Raw genomic sequence first — 15,474 nt, 5'->3', positions numbered from 1 at the left:
CCTTCAAACTTTCCCTAAAATTAGCAGACACACCCCTTTATGCATTGAAGAATTGGACTGGGGAAGACATATAAGATGACAGCTCTTATATTTGCTTTCTTAACACAGTGCCCAATTATAACATGCCTACATATTACTTCTCTTTAGTGGAAAATAGTTGTTCAATTTAGTATAATGTTAGCATTTCAGTCAAAGAATGTCATTGAAATTAAAGGTACTGCATAAAATTACTGTGTTATGTACTTAAGTGCATACCTGATTAGAGCAATTTTGCTCTCTGTCAGGCTCACTTTTTTAATAGCATAAGGAAGAAAGTTGAGATGCATTTCTTATATTAGACACAATAAATGGGTGAAAGCTTAAGATATGAAATGTAAGTGCTTGCATTTTTGTGGTGAGAAGCACATAAATGGTTGAAAGCAGGAGCTGGCTGACTGTCACAGCCAGAGAGGTAACTCCTGCAGGACACTGCAGATACTGCTAGGAACAGCAGTGCTTCTGTGTGGCCATCCTTCCCCGAAAGACTCATCAGAATTACTGCTGGCATCAGTCCCTTATGGAGCTGGCTTTTGTTTGAGCTTTGCTGTGGTGCAATTATGGATTTTGAGGGTGGACTCCATCATTTTGAAGTGCAAAACATACACAAAATTAGGCTTAGCCACCTGTAAATAAGCCTAAGTTTTGTTCAGTAAAGTATCTTTTCTTTGCATACAAACTTGGGTGAGTCTGGAAGGCACCCAGTAAGATCAAACAATTAAGTACAGACATGTTTGTACTTTCACAGTATCATCCTCAGCCCTTTTTCATCCCTACCAAGCTGGCGAGCTGGGTTGGGAAAGGATCAGTTTTGGTGCCAGAATGATGTTTGCCCTAATTTTGGAATGGCATTCCAGCCTAGGGATTGTGATTAAACTCATTAACACGTGTGACGAACATTTTAGGGAAGCTGAGTCAGATACATACTTATATCCCAGTGCTTTTCTCCTGTGTTTAAGCCAGAGCTGCTGCCACTTCTGACACAGTAAAGCAGGAGTTGGGTGGATGGTGACTGTCCCGGGGGGTCGGGTCAGGCAGCGGTCTCCAGAGCTGGAGAACTTAGCTGTGAACCCAGCAATCCCGTCCCCGAGGGTTCTGCTGCCGACACCTCGGCCACATGCAGGGAATGAAACACCCGCGCTGGAAAAACAGAACTTGGAATCAAAGGAAGTTTTGTGTGGAGCGCGGGGTGCCGGGTGACACCGGGGGCCCCGAAAGGCTCCCGAGCAGCAGCGCTGCCTCTTTCCCAAGAGCCGAACGCAGGCGATGGATGCCAGGGGAACATTTCTTTTTTAGGCGGCCACACAATGTTTCACTGATCTGCCTCCTAACAACGACACGTTCGGGTTACTGAGGCCACGCTTGTTAATATGCAAACGTTATCCTTGCAATCGCTTGAGGGCAGGTGACTGCCTTAGCACTCCCGTCAGGGCGGCCGCCGGCAGACTCCGGTACCGCTGGCAGAAACCGGTACCGCCGGCAGGCTCCGGTACCGCTGGCACGGTCCGATACCGTTAGCAGAATCCGGTACCGCTGGCCCGATCCGGTACCGCTCCCCTCGGCCCCTCCGCCCCGCCGCTCCCAGCAGAAGCCGCGCTCGGCCCCGCCCTCAGCCTCAGCCCAACGGCCGCGCCCATCGCCGTCGCATTGCGACTGAGGGAGGGAGAGTGGAGGTGCGGAGCCCCGCGCTGATTGGCCGCCTGTCTGCATTCAAATCGCGCCAGCCAATCGAATGTTGACGGGGCGCGGAAGGAAGCCGGGGATTGGTCCGTGGTGGTTTCGAGCAGACCAATCGGAGTGCCGAGACGGGCCGCAGAGGCTATAAAAAGCGGCGGCGCAGTGCGGGAGGGAGCGGTGGCGGTGCGAGGGCCGCGCAAGATGGCGGAGGGCGACAACAACAGCGTTTACCAACTGGTGAGGCCCCCGGGAGCCGCTGCTGCTGCGGGGTGGGGGATAGGGACGTGCTCTGGCGGTTTGGGGAGCAGTGGGCAAACGACGTGTGGTCCCTCAGCCCTGAGGGCGCTGGGGGAGAAGTGGGGGCAGCCAGGCCTGGCCGTGGGTGCTGCTGAGGGCTGCCTCGGCCCCACAGCTCGGGGGACGCGGGGAAAGGTCTCCCCGCTCTCAGTTTTGCTTCCCGTGCCGGGGTTCGGCTTCTCTGTGAGGGCTGGGGGGGGCCTGGGTGTGAGGAGGGTCCTGCCCCGGGCCGTGTGCTGCTGAGCCCAGGCCGCAGCTCGGCGTTGGGCTTTACCTGGTGAACCTGCGTTAGTGGTGTCCTTGTGCTCCCGTGTCCTTTGGCCCTGCCATCAAATGCCTCAGCAGTGGTAGCGCTGGGTGATTGGCCTAAGAGGGGGAGGCTTAAATCCTTAAACACCTAAACCCGGGGATATGAGCGCTTAGGGCTGAGAGGGCTGCGGCAGAACCGCTGGAGAAGCAGCGGAGGGGGCTGAGGAGACTGTGGTACAGCCTGGGAGGTGCAGGGATGGGGGGGAGGGAGTTTCGGGTTTCTGCAGAAGTGCCCGGAGCTATGTTGCCCAAAATGTGTGCGAACATACAGCAGGGAGGGCTCTTTCGGAGGAGGTGTTTATGGAAACTTTGTCGTTTGGTTAATGAAGAAGCACTTTGGTGGATGGGCTCTGGAGTTAGGTGGTGCTGACAAAAGCTGACTTAAGCTTTCTGTACCTGACCCATTGGGAGAAAAACTCACAATAGTTGTCGAGGCTGCCAGAGGCAGTTAAGTTCCAGTCTGTTTCCCATTAATTTTTCTCTTGATTGTGATGTTAAATTCAGACAGCCAGAGGTAATAAAGCAAAACAGTTTGCCATGAAGTGTCTTCTGGAGAAACAGTTTATTTTCCCTCCGTGTGACAATTTTTTTGTTTATGACAATAGGTATCTGAAAAGTGTTCAGCAGCATGTCAGGTAGTTTTCTGCTCTTCTTTTTATTTAATTATTCCTGAACTAAAGTTTTAAAGTAATTTCACTTGATATCCCATAAATAAATAATGGTTACTGTGGTAGCTGCACTCAGTGGTGCTTGTTATTTAGTGATGTCATGTTTCTCACTTGAGATAAGGGTAGCTCACAGGTAAGAATGGAAAGTGCTCTGCACAGCCCCTGAGCAGGTCTGGATGACTTCTTACTAATTGTGAGCAGTCGGTTCTGTTCATAGATACCTGAACTTTGTAATAGCTGAAATACTTGGTCCCACTGAGAGGAAACTATCCAACTATGTAAAGTGTGGAATGCTGCTGCTTTGTTTGGATCCTGACTATTTTCATATCACTGCTACGATGTCATAACTTAGTGTACAGAACTTACTGCATTATTAGTAATTTCATTACTCAGAAAGGTTTGTGACTGGGGTTTTTAATTATAACACTCTTTTTAGCTACTTCGAGTGTGGGAATTAATTGGATACTCTGGTTAGTAATAAAATAGTTTTCTTCTTTTTGTGTAGGCTTCAGAAACTGCCAGCTTGGAGGAGCATTTGCAAGGATGGGGAGAAGTGATTCTGCTGACTGACAAAGTCCTTCGCTGGGAGAGAGCCTGGTTTCCCCTGGCAATGATGAGTGTTGTTTCCTTTTCTTTTCTGTAAGTAGCTTGTGGGGGGAGCCTTGAGCACAGTTCTTTCACGGGTGACAGCAAACCTGTTAAGTTTAGTGAGACATCTTTAATAGGAAGGCTGTTACTCCACGTTCAGTTTCTGAATGCGTGTGAACTCAGAGAAGGAAAACTTTTAAGTATAGAGAACAGGAAATAACACAAGTCACATCCTTCCAGAGGGAGGTGCTTCCTGCAGAGCTGGTTGTTTTTACCATGCTCAGATCTGTGTTCTTCAGTGGTGTCTTTGTACTCTGCCCTCACTCTTTATATCCTGCTTCTTGGTCAAATCTGGGTATCTCCTCTGGCTTTTTCTCCCCCCAGCTAACGGCAGTGTCTTTACAGAAAACTTGTTTCTATAGGGCAGACTTTCCTAATCTGCATCTTTGGTGTAGTATTTAGGATGAGTTCAGTTGGATTTGCAAAACTTGTTTTTTGACATTCTCCATCCACTCCTTTGAGGAAGGAGGAAAAGGAAAGCTTGCAGGTAGCTTGATCAACAAGATGGGAAGCTGTAACCTGTCCCTGGGTTGGAGATACAAAACTGGCTTGCTGGAGGCACTTGGGCAGGTTTTGATGTAATATGGCAGCAGTCAAGATGACCCCAGTCTGCTTTGTATGCATAAATGTCCATACCAGGTGTGGGTTTGCCAGTTGCATGTGCTTTTGGAGTGAGGAGAAGGGGGGACTTAAAACATGTTGAACCAGGTGAGGCAGGGATCATCAGTCTTCTGGCTATGTAAATTTCATGGTATTTAGGGCAGGTGAGGAGGACAGGAAATCAAAAGCAACTGGAAAGTAACATTTTTAAAGAAGTAATTGCACGAACTTCAGGGTATTCTGTTATAAATCCTGTGATTATAGCTTGTCTTGAATAATACTTTCAGGAAATAGAACTACTTCAGGTTCTGACATGGTACTTCAGCATTCAGCACAGTGCCTGATGCATGGGGCTGGCCTGCAGTGGACTGGATTGTTCATGTTTATTACTTCAGTGTGCAGGAATTCCTGTGAAGTGCAAGCAAGTAGCACAGGGCCCGGCTCCATGTTAACAGACACTGATGAGATGAGCAATTCTTGCCCAGTGCCCACACTGCTGTGTCAGGGATGTACCCTCAACATGTTAAAAAGCAGAGCACTGTCCTCACTGGAGACGTGTGGCTGCTTCTCCAGAACAGGTCTGGTTGGCCCTCAGGGGTGAGACCCATCAAATGAAAACATGTAATGGATCTCAGTTCTCTGACTGAAGAACCAACAAGCTTTCTCTCTACCTGGTTATTTCATATGTTCATCCACTCATGCTGATCTCTTGTTTTTATTAGTAACAGGAGGTAATTTGAATTTTTTTTTGGCTGGACAAGAGAAGAGGGTTGGTCTATTCTTTGAAGTCCCGAGCCAATCTGAAGAGATGACTCAGTATTCTAGAATTTAGCAGTCTGAGCATCCAGAAATAATTTCTACTTTCCTTTTTCTGCAGGATGATCTACTACTTGGACCCATCAGTTCTTTCAGGTGTCTCCTGCTTTGTAATGTTCCTCTGTTTGGCCGATTATCTTGTTCCTGCTCTTGCACCTAGAATCTTTGGATCTAATAAATGGTGAGGAAAGCTTGAATTAAAGCATTTTCTTGACTTTGAATAAGTTATCAACCTTACCAAGTGGATGTCTGACTTGGAAGTATCAAACAATAACTTTTTAGAGCCATTGTGGTAAGGAATTAGTCTTTAATGTATGAAGTCAGGAAACTGTAACATGTTCTGCATTCTTCTTCTAGTGAAACTGCTAAAAATATATCTTTAAATCCTTCTCTTTTAGAAAACAAAGATTTTTTTTTCCAAGGGAGTAGGCATTTTCTTTGCTCTTCATTAAGGATGCTAGTTAGTTCTGCTAAACTAGTTTTTAGCACTTACTGGATAATATACTGAGAAACACAATTATGAAGAGAAGTACTGGATTATATTTAGAAAAAATAGCAGTAGTGTAAATATGAAAAGGAGTAATGCAGGAGAGTATGGATGTGACCAGAAGTGATTGAAACAGATTGGAAAAAGGGGAAAGTTTATTTAGAAAGCAGCAAGATGGAGAAAAAACTTTTTTGAACTAAATTTCAAGTTAAAAACTGACTAGTGGATAAGTGATCCTCTCCAGTAATGAACAGACATAAAAGCCAAAGCAATACACCCTGGTATCAGGTGTGTGTTATTTGTCTGTATAAGGTGGGTTTTAGGTGATTTAAGTTGATGGTTTTCTGGTTTGAATGTGGTTGATTTGCTCTCTGGGAGTCAGTTTGGGATTCAGTGTATGGAAAAATTACATGGGCAGTTGCACTGAGGCTTGATAATGATAAGGTGTCAATGCCAAGTATTGAGTAGATTTTTGCTGCTGTAAAAATATCATGGGAGATATTTTAAGTTTCAGATAAAATACTGAATTACCATTTCTGGCTCTTTCCTTTCATGAAAGGACCACAGAACAGCAGCAGAGATTTCATGAGATTTGCAGCAATTTGGTAAAATCTCGTCGCCGACTTGTTGGCTGGTGGAAACGTCTCTTCACACTGAAGGAAGAGAAGCCTAAAATGGTATTGAGTTCCAGGAGGTCATCTCTGTTGTCTTAAGATCTTGTTTTGTCTCAGCACTTTATTTAGCAAGGCACATTTTTGAGGACAATAGTGGCATTTCAAACCTGAGCCAGCAGGTCTGGCTGTGACTCTGTGCCAGTCCTGCATCTTCTTCAAACTTGGAGTGGCAAAACCTGTGACAAGCAATACTCTGTTAGTCACTGACTGAACTAACATGCAAAGCTCCTGAAGCCTACCCTTGATGTTAAGATTAAACTGAACTGGGTTTATTTGGATAAGGAAATGCAGCTTGTCTCCAGTATCCAGAAACTGCCCAGCCCCCCAGAATCTTAGTGTCAGGTTAGGTACCTGAACTAATGAGCTTCATGTTCTGAAAACAGCTGTGTGAGGATGAAGTGGTGAGTGGGGATGGTGCAGCCTGACTTGGGGACATCTGGACAGGAAAGAGCTGGCTCCCTGTAAAACTGATGGTCTGAAAATAGATGGGAACATAGAATTGTAGACTTTGTAATGCAGTTCTAGCAAGCTGGTGTGTGGCTATTGCAAATGCAAAACTTCAGGTTATTTTTCATTGTTGGATTCTGAAGGGAATGGGGGAGAATTCCCTGCAGACTCGTGATAACTCTTTCCTTTTAATTTTTCAGTACTTCATGACCATGCTTCTTGCTCTTGCTGTGGTTGCCTGGATTGGACAGCAGGTTCACAATCTGTTTCTCACCTATCTCATTGGTAAGTTAGCAGCACATAAAACAGAAGCAACAATTTTGCCTGCAATGGTGTGAAGCTGGTACAACTAATTATTATGTGACTGTGGTAATATTTTTGGTCACAATGTTATACTTTGCTGTTTTCAAGCAGTTATTGGGGCTTTAGGGAAGCAAGGAATTTGCAAGGAATTTGCAAGGAATTGCAAAATGACAGATGTTTGTTAAAGTAGTATTAAATAATGCCTTTTTTTTTTTTCTCTATAGTAAGTTTCTTGTTGCTGTTTCCTGGCCTAAACCAGCATGGGATCATTACAAAATATGTTGGAATGGCAAAAAGGGAGATAAACAAACTTCTCAAGCATAAGGAAAAGAAAAATGAATGAAGACTTAAATGCTGTTCACTCTTGTGAAGGTTTCCTTGGGAACAGTTTTGAGAATTTATGTGTAATTAGAATAGGAGGAGTTGTGTTTACCCACTGGCTTTTTTTTTTATTGGGTCCCTGGTCAGTGAACATGTCACTCAAGCAACTGCTGTGGGTTTGTGTCTCTCACAAAGATTTTTGAAAATTCCTCTTCTTTGATGTACAGAGCTTGTGTGTCTTTACATTAAGAGGCCCTGTAAATAAATACTCCAACTCAAAAAAGGCCAAAAGGCAGAATTGTAAAGCTGGTGGCATTTCTGTAGCTGTGTTCATTTCACTGACCATTGATTTTTGGCTACAGCAAGTATGAAAGGCCATTTGGGAGCTTACACTTAGGGGGTTGTTATTCCCCATCCCTGTGGAAGGAGAACGATTGGCTGGATAGGAATGGTCATAGCTGAGGGTGCATACCCAAGGTTGCTGCAGGAGATCTCATTGTTTCACTGCATCTGTTTGCTTTTGTTCTGCATATACCAGATTTTTTGTTGAATAGGGGTCTGGAATATACAAACTTGTAGTTCAGTTGTTTAGCTGTAGTGTAAACTTCAACTTGTTGCACTGAGACTGTAGAGAATGAGTTAAGGTGTATTACCTTAACAGCTGATGATCCTAAAACCTGCTGTTGTCATGGAGCCATGTAGCATGTTTGATCTTATGAATGTTGTCTGTGTACAAAACCCCCTTGAAAATGCTGTATTTGTCTCTGTAAATAAGACAGTCTGGAGTGTTTGTGCTTTTCTATGACCTCTCCTTCCTTTTTTTAAAAACTGAACTCTTTTTTTCTTTACAAAGCTAAAAACCTGTGTTAAAGCATTTTAAAAGTTTACTGGTTTAAAATGAACTCTTCAGTGTTTATTGTAACTGCCCAATAAGTAAATACACTCTGAATAGAACCTCCTCTGCTCTTTGTGAAAGTGCTGGAAGTCTGTGGGAATGCTGGGGAGGTGGGAGAGGTGGTGCCGGTGCCGGTGCCGGGGGTGCCCACAGCCAAAGGGCTCCCGTGGGACACGGCGGCTCCGGAGGGCAGGGCTGAGGGTGCCGGGGCGGGGCGGGGATCTTAACCGGGCGGAGCTGCCTCCCCCTGACCCCAGCAGCGCTGGGTGGAGGCTGAAGGCGGCTGTCCCCGTGCCGGGAGCCGTGGTCCTGTTTTAACTTAAAAATCCGGTAAAACGTAGCCCCGTGCCCTGGGCACAGCTGTGTTCACCTCCTGCTGGCAGGGCAGAATCAGACTGTTTAGGGTGGAAGAGACCTCCCAGCTCATCCAGTCCAACCTTTGACCAACACCACAATCTAACTACTAAACCGTGTCCTGCAGGACCAGGTCCAAACGCCTTTTCAATGCCTCCAGGGCTGGTGACTCCACCACTGGCCTGGGCCATCCCAGTGCCTGACAACCCTCTCGGTGAAAAAATATTCCCTAACATCCAGCCTAAACCTCCCCTGGAGCAGCTTCCAGCCATTCCCTCTGGTCCTGTCACAGTTTACTAAGGAGAAGAGGCTTTTTCCCTCCTAGTTCCAACCTCCCCTGAGGAAGCAGAAGCGCGCTCAGCTCTCCTCTCTGCCTCCCCCCCAGAGCATGGAACCGGGGGAGCGGGGCCGTGTTCGCTCTTGTAAAAGTAACTCCAAAATAAGGAGGAAACCCACACCAAACCGCGAGCTGCATGCACCAGTTGCAAGGTCTGCGTTCCTTCCCGTGCAGTCCGGTGCGGTGCGGGGTGTGGGATGCGGGTTGCGGGGTGTGGGCAGAGCGCTCCGCCGGGGCCCGTCCCCCGAGTCCCTTCCGCCCCTGGCGAAGCGTCCCGGTTGCTATAGGAACCCGGGCGGCAGCGTCGCCCCGGAAGTGCGATTCCCGCTCTCGGCCAATGGGAATGAAGGGGTCCTGCGCGCGGCTCATCCCGACTGGGAAGCCGAGTCTCGCGAGATGTTGCCGGGCGCCGCGCAGCAGCTCGCGCCCATGGCCCTCCCATAATCCCGCGCGGGCGCCCGGCCTCTTCCTTTTCCGCCATCTTGCTGCACCGGTGAGCGGGGGGAGCTGCGGGGTCCCGGCCGCCATCCGCCCTCTCCCGGTCCCATCCGCGCCCCGCGGCCGCCTCTTTCCGGTTCCCCGCGGCCGTGAGACTGCGCCCGGCCGGTTCGGCCCATTTTGAGCCGCCGGCGTCTCCTCTACGGCTCTCTAGAGCCCCCGGAGCGGCGGGTGGGGGGAAGCACTCCTCCTGTGGCTCCGCTCTCCCCAGCGATGCGGGCCGGGAGCCGAGCGTGGGGGCTGGCGCGGCGGCCGGGCCCAGGCCGGTGCTGTGGGAGGCTTTGCCGGGCAGGGCTCGGGGGAGCCGCGGCGCGGAGTCTGGGGGCTTCAGGGAGCGAGGGTCGTGCGGCGAGGCGGAGGAGGAAGCAGCAGAGGGCTTGGGGAGCGGGCAGGGCTGGGGCCGGGGAGGGCAGGCGGCCCGCGGCCGGGGTCTGGCTGCACTCGCCCCGTGGGCAGGGTTACCCGGGCCTGCCGGGACGTGGGGTCCTGGCTGAGGGGTAGGAGCCCTCCGGTGCCGCAGGACATGGCCAGCTCTGGAGAGGCGTGTGGCCCGGGGCAGGGACACTCCTGTCTGGATCTGGCGGTGCTGTGTCAGGCAGTAAGTGGGTGACAGTGTCGAGCCTTGTCACGCCGGGTGGTACTCGGGTATCTTTAGCACCAGTATGCAAGAGCTGGTGCTCAGTTTTCTTTGTAGAGTGCTGGGCTCCATTTGTATCCGGCTGTTATCTTGGAGATAAGACAAGGGGCATCTGTTCTGTTTAGTGTCCTGTGATATTGCATATGGCTAGTGCAGCATCCTGGGGTTTTAAAGTCCAAAACGATTCACCTGGGAAAGATGTCACACTGATGAGATGTCTGGTTCTGAAATCATGTGCATGTTGATACGGCCAACTTAGAATCATAGAATTGGCTGGGTTGGAAGGGACCTCAGAGATCATCAAGTCCAACCATTGCTCCACTGCCGCCGTGGTTCCCAGCCCATGGCACTGAGTGCCACATCCAGTCTCTTTTGAAATATCTCCAGACACGGAGGATCCACTACTTCCCTGGGCAGCCCATTCCAATGTCTGATCACCCTCTCCAGAAAGAAATTCTTTCTCATCTCCAACCTAAACCTCCCCTGGCACAACTTGAGACTGTGCCCTCTTGTCTTGCTGAGAGTTGCCTGGGAAAAGAGACCAACCCCCCCCTGGCTCCAGCCTCCTTTCAGGGAGTTGTAGAGAGTGATGAGGTCTCCTGAGCCTCCTCCAGGCTGAACAGCCCCAAAACTTCAAACAGCCCCAAAACTTCAAACAGCCCAAGTTGCCATGTTAGTTGTGAACCCCTTTGAGCCTACACGAGGATGTGATTCAATCCACTTTTTAGCCTAGGGATGCTTTTGAAGGTGTAACGTAACTTCCTGTCAGCCTTAGTTATCTTAGGTCTAAAATAAGCCTGGAAAGAAGTGCTGCTTGGGATTTCTGTGCTGGGAAGAACCCGGGGAAGTAACCTCGTGTCTCTGTGTGCCCAGGCACCATGGTGCGCATGAACGTTCTCGCGGACGCTCTCAAGAGCATCAACAACGCCGAGAAGCGTGGGAAGCGCCAGGTCCTCATCAGGCCCTGCTCCAAAGTCATCGTCAGATTTTTAACCGTGATGATGAAGCACGGTGAGTGCAGAGGGCTCAGGGCTGGGCTGGCACCTCCCTCCTGGTTCCTCTGGGTGCTGGTGTGTCACGGGGCCTTTTTGACTGGAATGAAGAGGCTTGAGCTATTTTTGTGCAATGGATTTGTGTTAATGTAGCTAATTGTGTGTGGGGTTTGTCTGTCTCCTGATCTTCTGTAGGTTATATTGGCGAATTTGAGATAATTGATGATCACAGAGCTGGGAAGATTGTTGTCAATCTCACAGGCAGACTCAACAAGGTAGGGTTTGTCTTCCTGAGTTTGGTTTGGAAGGGGTTTAGATGGGACTTGTAATGTTGGTTTGCTCTGGGTCTGAAAGAATTGCCTATAAAGGAGGTTGTATTTATTGATTCCATGTAAATGAAAGTAATGAGGGTGTTATCAATGGCTGTCAGATGCTTGTTAATTTTTCTAGAGTACTAATTGTATAGATGACTAATTACATCTCACCTAAACTCTGTACGTAAGATGTTTTAAGGCAAGTCCTGCAGATGCTGTGTCTGTTTAGAGGCTTTCTGGCTACCTAGTGATTTTAGAAATCTTTGCTGTTTAAGCTATCTTAGCAGACTTGCCTTAAGAGATAGGGACTGAGCTGCTTCCCAGTTGATGTTCAATACCTGGACAAGCCTTTTTGCTGCTGTTAGATGGGCTTTGCTTGCAGTTGTTTTGTTAATTAGTGCTTTTTAAGTTCCTGGGCACATAAGGTATTCATGTGTTTTGGAAGTTTTTCAAATGCTTTTGCCTCAAAACACTGTGCTGTAGTGCTGTGATAACATGCTGTGCATCACTGTGTCCAATTAATCTATTCAATTAAGATTCTTTACTATAGAAATAAAAAATATTACATGCTCAAAATATTTGGGGGGCTGTCTGCTTGATGAACAAATACTGCAGCTGAGAATTGCTTGAGTGTAGAAGGCAGAGAATTCTGACATCACCCAAATTATTGGTGTCTGTAATAAAAATCATCTCTGTTGGGTGTGGCTGTAGTGTTCCTTGCACTTTTCTGGGATAACTTTGTGACAGAACTTGTGGATATAATGTTTCTCTCAATCGTTGCAACAAGGGAACAGTTGTTTAGTTCAGAAAAATGCCCATCAGTACTGCTGTTGTGCTGTTGGATATTGATTAGGATTATTAGGATAACTGGAGGCAGTGATGTGATAGGAGGTGGCAGGAGTGGTCACGGTTGAGACGTTGACGTGAGATCTTTGATAACTCTGGTGCATGTTAATTTCTCCCTGTTTAAAATATGCAGTATTTTTGCTAACTGTTTATGATGATTCGAAGCAGACTATTCCCTGAATAATTGCATATTTTTGATAATATAGGAGTATCATTTTAATAATCCATTGTGCTTTATAGTGGTTTATAGTACACTTCTTTGCTCTCCCAGGTCTAGGCATTCATTGTTAGTTTAGCTGCAGCAGGTGTAAGTCACTGTCCAGGTGAGGAGGAGGAGGAGGGGGTAAGGCTAAGGAAATAAAAGCTAAATTGCTGTATGGGAGTCTCACCTGAGAGGAAGTGCTGTTTCAGAGTAGGTAATGGCATGTGCTTCCTGGTACTCTCATCTTTTGCTGCCAAAAAAAAAATTAATTGCAGTTGTTAAATTCTCTCACTGGGTAAGTTGGAATGAGAAATGTACAAATGCAGTTTATAAAGCCTCTTCCATATGCAATGGAATTTTGTTTTCTAGTGTGGTGTGATCAGTCCCAGATTTGATGTTCAGCTGAAGGATTTGGAAAAGTGGCAGAACAACCTCCTGCCTTCACGTCAGTTTGGGTAAGTATGGAGAAGATTTAAATTTACCTCATCTGTAACACCTTCCTTGTTACACTTTCTTATTGCCTGAGACTCCCCTAACACCTTTGTCCTCTGATGATTCTGGAGGAAGATGCCAGTCCAAAAATCCATCTTCCACAGAAATGCTCTCCTAAACCAGTTTTAAAGAGGCACTGATATCAAGGAACTATTTTTGCTTGGATTTGTCAAATCCTGGTTTCACCATTGCTACAGCTTATCAGAAAAACAGGATTTTTCTCCTAATCATTTTAATTCTATTAATGGTCATGTCAATTACCAGGTCAATGGAAGCAGGTCATAGTGCTTAAAACTCAGTGTATAAATTGATGAGAGGCTCAAGGTTTTTGCCCCAGCACAGAAAATCTTACTATTCTGGAGAACATTTGTCTTTCCCCAGATTCACTGAGTCAGTGGTCACAGATCTTGGTGCACAGGGTTGACAGAGCCAGAGGACTTGTCAGGGGCTCAGCTGCTCTGTCCCATCAAAGGCAGGGTTAACAATTTCCTCTCATTTCTGTTCTCAGAGCTCCAGTGATGAGCCACTTGCTTCAGCAGTACCTATGCAGCTTCCTAGTGTGTGTTGTCATATTTCTAAGATAATTTGTAGAGTGGTAGTACAAGAGGTGCTCTGACATGGAGTTGTGTGGATGAAGTGTGCTGATAATCCCAGTGTTGGCATCATAATGACTGGGGCTGCTGCAGTTGTCACTCCAGACCCTGATACTCATCTGCATCCCTGCAGAGTGCTCAGTGCTGAGGAGCTGTCTGGCACCATGGCAACTCTACCTGGGCTGAAGAAAAATGCATAAAGCAGAAGCAGACTTTGTCTGGAAACTGCAGAGTTGCTGCTGCTGCAACAGCTGAACTGACTTCCCAGTGGTAATGTGCTTCTTGCTGGGGCTCAGCAAGTATTTGGGGAACAGACACCTGGAAGTGTCCTTTGTGCTGCAGCCTTGTACTTGGGAGAGGAGTTTCTTTTCCACTGCCTCATAAGCTGACTTAGTTCTTTCAGGCTCCTTCTTACAGGAACAGGTCTTGCTGTTGTGATACAGAAGGGAAGTTTGTGCTCTCACAGGCATGGAACAAAACAATAACTGAACCTTTGTTTTTTTTTTAATCAGGTACATTGTACTGACAACCTCAGCTGGCATCATGGACCATGAGGAGGCGAGGCGAAAACACACAGGAGGCAAAATCCTGGGATTCTTTTTCTAAAACTTGTAAAAAAAGAGGATACTAATAAATTGCTCAAATGGACTCTGGTGTTTCCAGTTGGTATTTTAATGACTTCTGACACTGCCTGTGGTAATGCTTGTGACAGACAGCTCTTCAGTAGTGCCAGAGCTCCATCTTTACTGCAGATGACATTCAGGTTCCATGCCACTTCTGGTCACAACATGAATTTCTGTTAATAGTGTAACAGACTTTCAGTCATTGCAACTTGATTGGCCATTGCAGGCCTCTGCACAGAATAGCCTCAGCAGGGGAACTCTAATGTTGAACTCAATAATCTGCTGTCCTGTGCTGGGGTCCTCTCTTGGGTGTTGGATACATCTGTCTCTGTAGTTATGTATATGTGACACTATAGTTTCACCTTTTGGCATAATAATAGAAGATGCCTTGCCTGAAGGTATTTCCTCTTTATGGTTTAAGAAGTTAGGAGGTGTGGGATTGTGGAATAATTAAGATGGTTGAAGTTTGATTTCAGATCACAAACTTGTTCCACATCTGAGCGTAAGGAGTAACTCAGGTACAGAGGTGAGTAATTTTTTCATCAAATTTCCTCTTTGAAAATCCTTTGAAACATCACTTTGGGGTAAGGTAGCTGCAACTGCTTTGAATCTTACTGTGAAGATGTAACAGCTTTCTTTTTGGTGTAAGGGAATAAGGGCATCTGAAGTGAATGTTGTACTGAATGAGGTGTTGGTCTTTGTTTCAGGCACCTGATGCATGGCAGCATGTTGTACTTGAGGCAGAAAACAACAGTTCTTTCAAAGCAGTACATTGTGCAGGTGACTACAGCTGAAGAGCTACTCTGAGAGGGTAGAGAATGAGAGGTGAGCTTCTGGGCTGATTGCATTGTCCTTCAGCAGCAGTTGGAAATCCCTTGGTTCATATTTGGGGTCTTCACTGGGAAGGAGCCCATTCAAATCTAGGAAGCCTGTTCCAACACACTTCAGAACAGCTGCTGAATTTGTGATTCTGATGCAAACAGTTGTAAACAATTCTCCTTTGTGTTATGTCCTGGTGATTGATATGTAGAGTTGCTTCAGTTAGAAATGTTGGTGCCTTGAAGGGGACACTATCACAAGAGCTTATCAAAGAGCCTTGGAATGGAAGTGACTGTCCTCAGACACCAAGTCTTTAGATTCCCTAAGGTATAACTGTAACCTGTTACAGCTGCTTCTTGTTACCATTTATGGAGAAAAGGAGATGATACTTGGTACTATAATCCAACAGGCTTTAACCCTTCAGACCAGCAGCACAGCCTCTCATCGTGTGGCTCTGAGGAGCAAGGAGCTAGCAGCAGCTGTGGAATATTTGCATGACAGAGCTTGCTCTGTGTCCTGCTGGTGATGTGCACTGGCATCCCATAGCAGAGGTGTGGCAGCCTGACTGAGAAGAGCAGGGGAATGATAA

General features: G+C 47.0%; 2 protein-coding genes across 2 annotated transcripts; both read left to right on the top strand.

Annotated features, from left to right (window-relative positions):
* The first annotated feature begins 1,883 nt into the window (after positions 1 to 1,883).
* Positions 1,884 to 8,237, top strand: ARL6IP1 (ADP ribosylation factor like GTPase 6 interacting protein 1). Its single transcript, XM_030459720.1, has 6 exons — positions 1,884 to 1,950; positions 3,493 to 3,626; positions 5,113 to 5,232; positions 6,098 to 6,215; positions 6,860 to 6,944; positions 7,187 to 8,237. The coding sequence occupies exons 1-6, from the start codon at positions 1,915 to 1,917 to the stop codon at positions 7,303 to 7,305; spliced, it is 612 nt and encodes a 203-aa protein (XP_030315580.1). The 5' UTR covers positions 1,884 to 1,914; the 3' UTR covers positions 7,306 to 8,237.
* A 1,024-nt stretch (positions 8,238 to 9,261) lies between these two features.
* Positions 9,262 to 14,091, top strand: RPS15A (ribosomal protein S15a). The gene is made up of 5 exons (XM_030459633.1): positions 9,262 to 9,362; positions 10,878 to 11,015; positions 11,192 to 11,271; positions 12,728 to 12,813; positions 13,956 to 14,091. Exons 2-5 carry the CDS (start codon positions 10,883 to 10,885, stop codon positions 14,047 to 14,049), a joined length of 393 nt encoding a protein of 130 aa, XP_030315493.1. The 5' UTR covers positions 9,262 to 9,362; positions 10,878 to 10,882; the 3' UTR covers positions 14,050 to 14,091.
* The last annotated feature ends 1,383 nt before the right edge of the window (positions 14,092 to 15,474 follow it).

Source organism: Calypte anna, chromosome 14, assembly GCF_003957555.1.
Source record: "Calypte anna isolate BGI_N300 chromosome 14, bCalAnn1_v1.p, whole genome shotgun sequence".
Taxonomy (NCBI): domain Eukaryota; kingdom Metazoa; phylum Chordata; class Aves; order Apodiformes; family Trochilidae; genus Calypte; species Calypte anna.
The sequence above is the reverse complement of the archived record's forward strand: the minus strand, read 5'-3'. Positions and strand labels throughout refer to the sequence as shown.

What these genes read in the sequence shown, in the direction of transcription:
- ARL6IP1 (XM_030459720.1), top strand. Translation starts at nt 1,915, where the DNA reads ATGGCGGAGGGCGACAACAACAGCGTTTACCAACTG. An exon ending in GTTGTTTCCTTTTCTTTTCT is followed by an intron (nt 3,627 to 5,112) that starts GTAAGTAGCTTG and finishes CTTTTTCTGCAG; the next exon opens with GATGATCTACTACTTGGACC. An exon ending in GTTTCTCACCTATCTCATTG is followed by an intron (nt 6,945 to 7,186) that starts GTAAGTTAGCAG and finishes TTTTCTCTATAG; the next exon opens with TAAGTTTCTTGTTGCTGTTT.
- RPS15A (XM_030459633.1), top strand. Translation starts at nt 10,883, where the DNA reads ATGGTGCGCATGAACGTTCTCGCGGACGCTCTCAAGAGCATCAACAAC. An exon ending in AACCGTGATGATGAAGCACG is followed by an intron (nt 11,016 to 11,191) that starts GTGAGTGCAGAG and finishes GATCTTCTGTAG; the next exon opens with GTTATATTGGCGAATTTGAG. An exon ending in CTGCCTTCACGTCAGTTTGG is followed by an intron (nt 12,814 to 13,955) that starts GTAAGTATGGAG and finishes TTTTTTAATCAG; the next exon opens with GTACATTGTACTGACAACCT.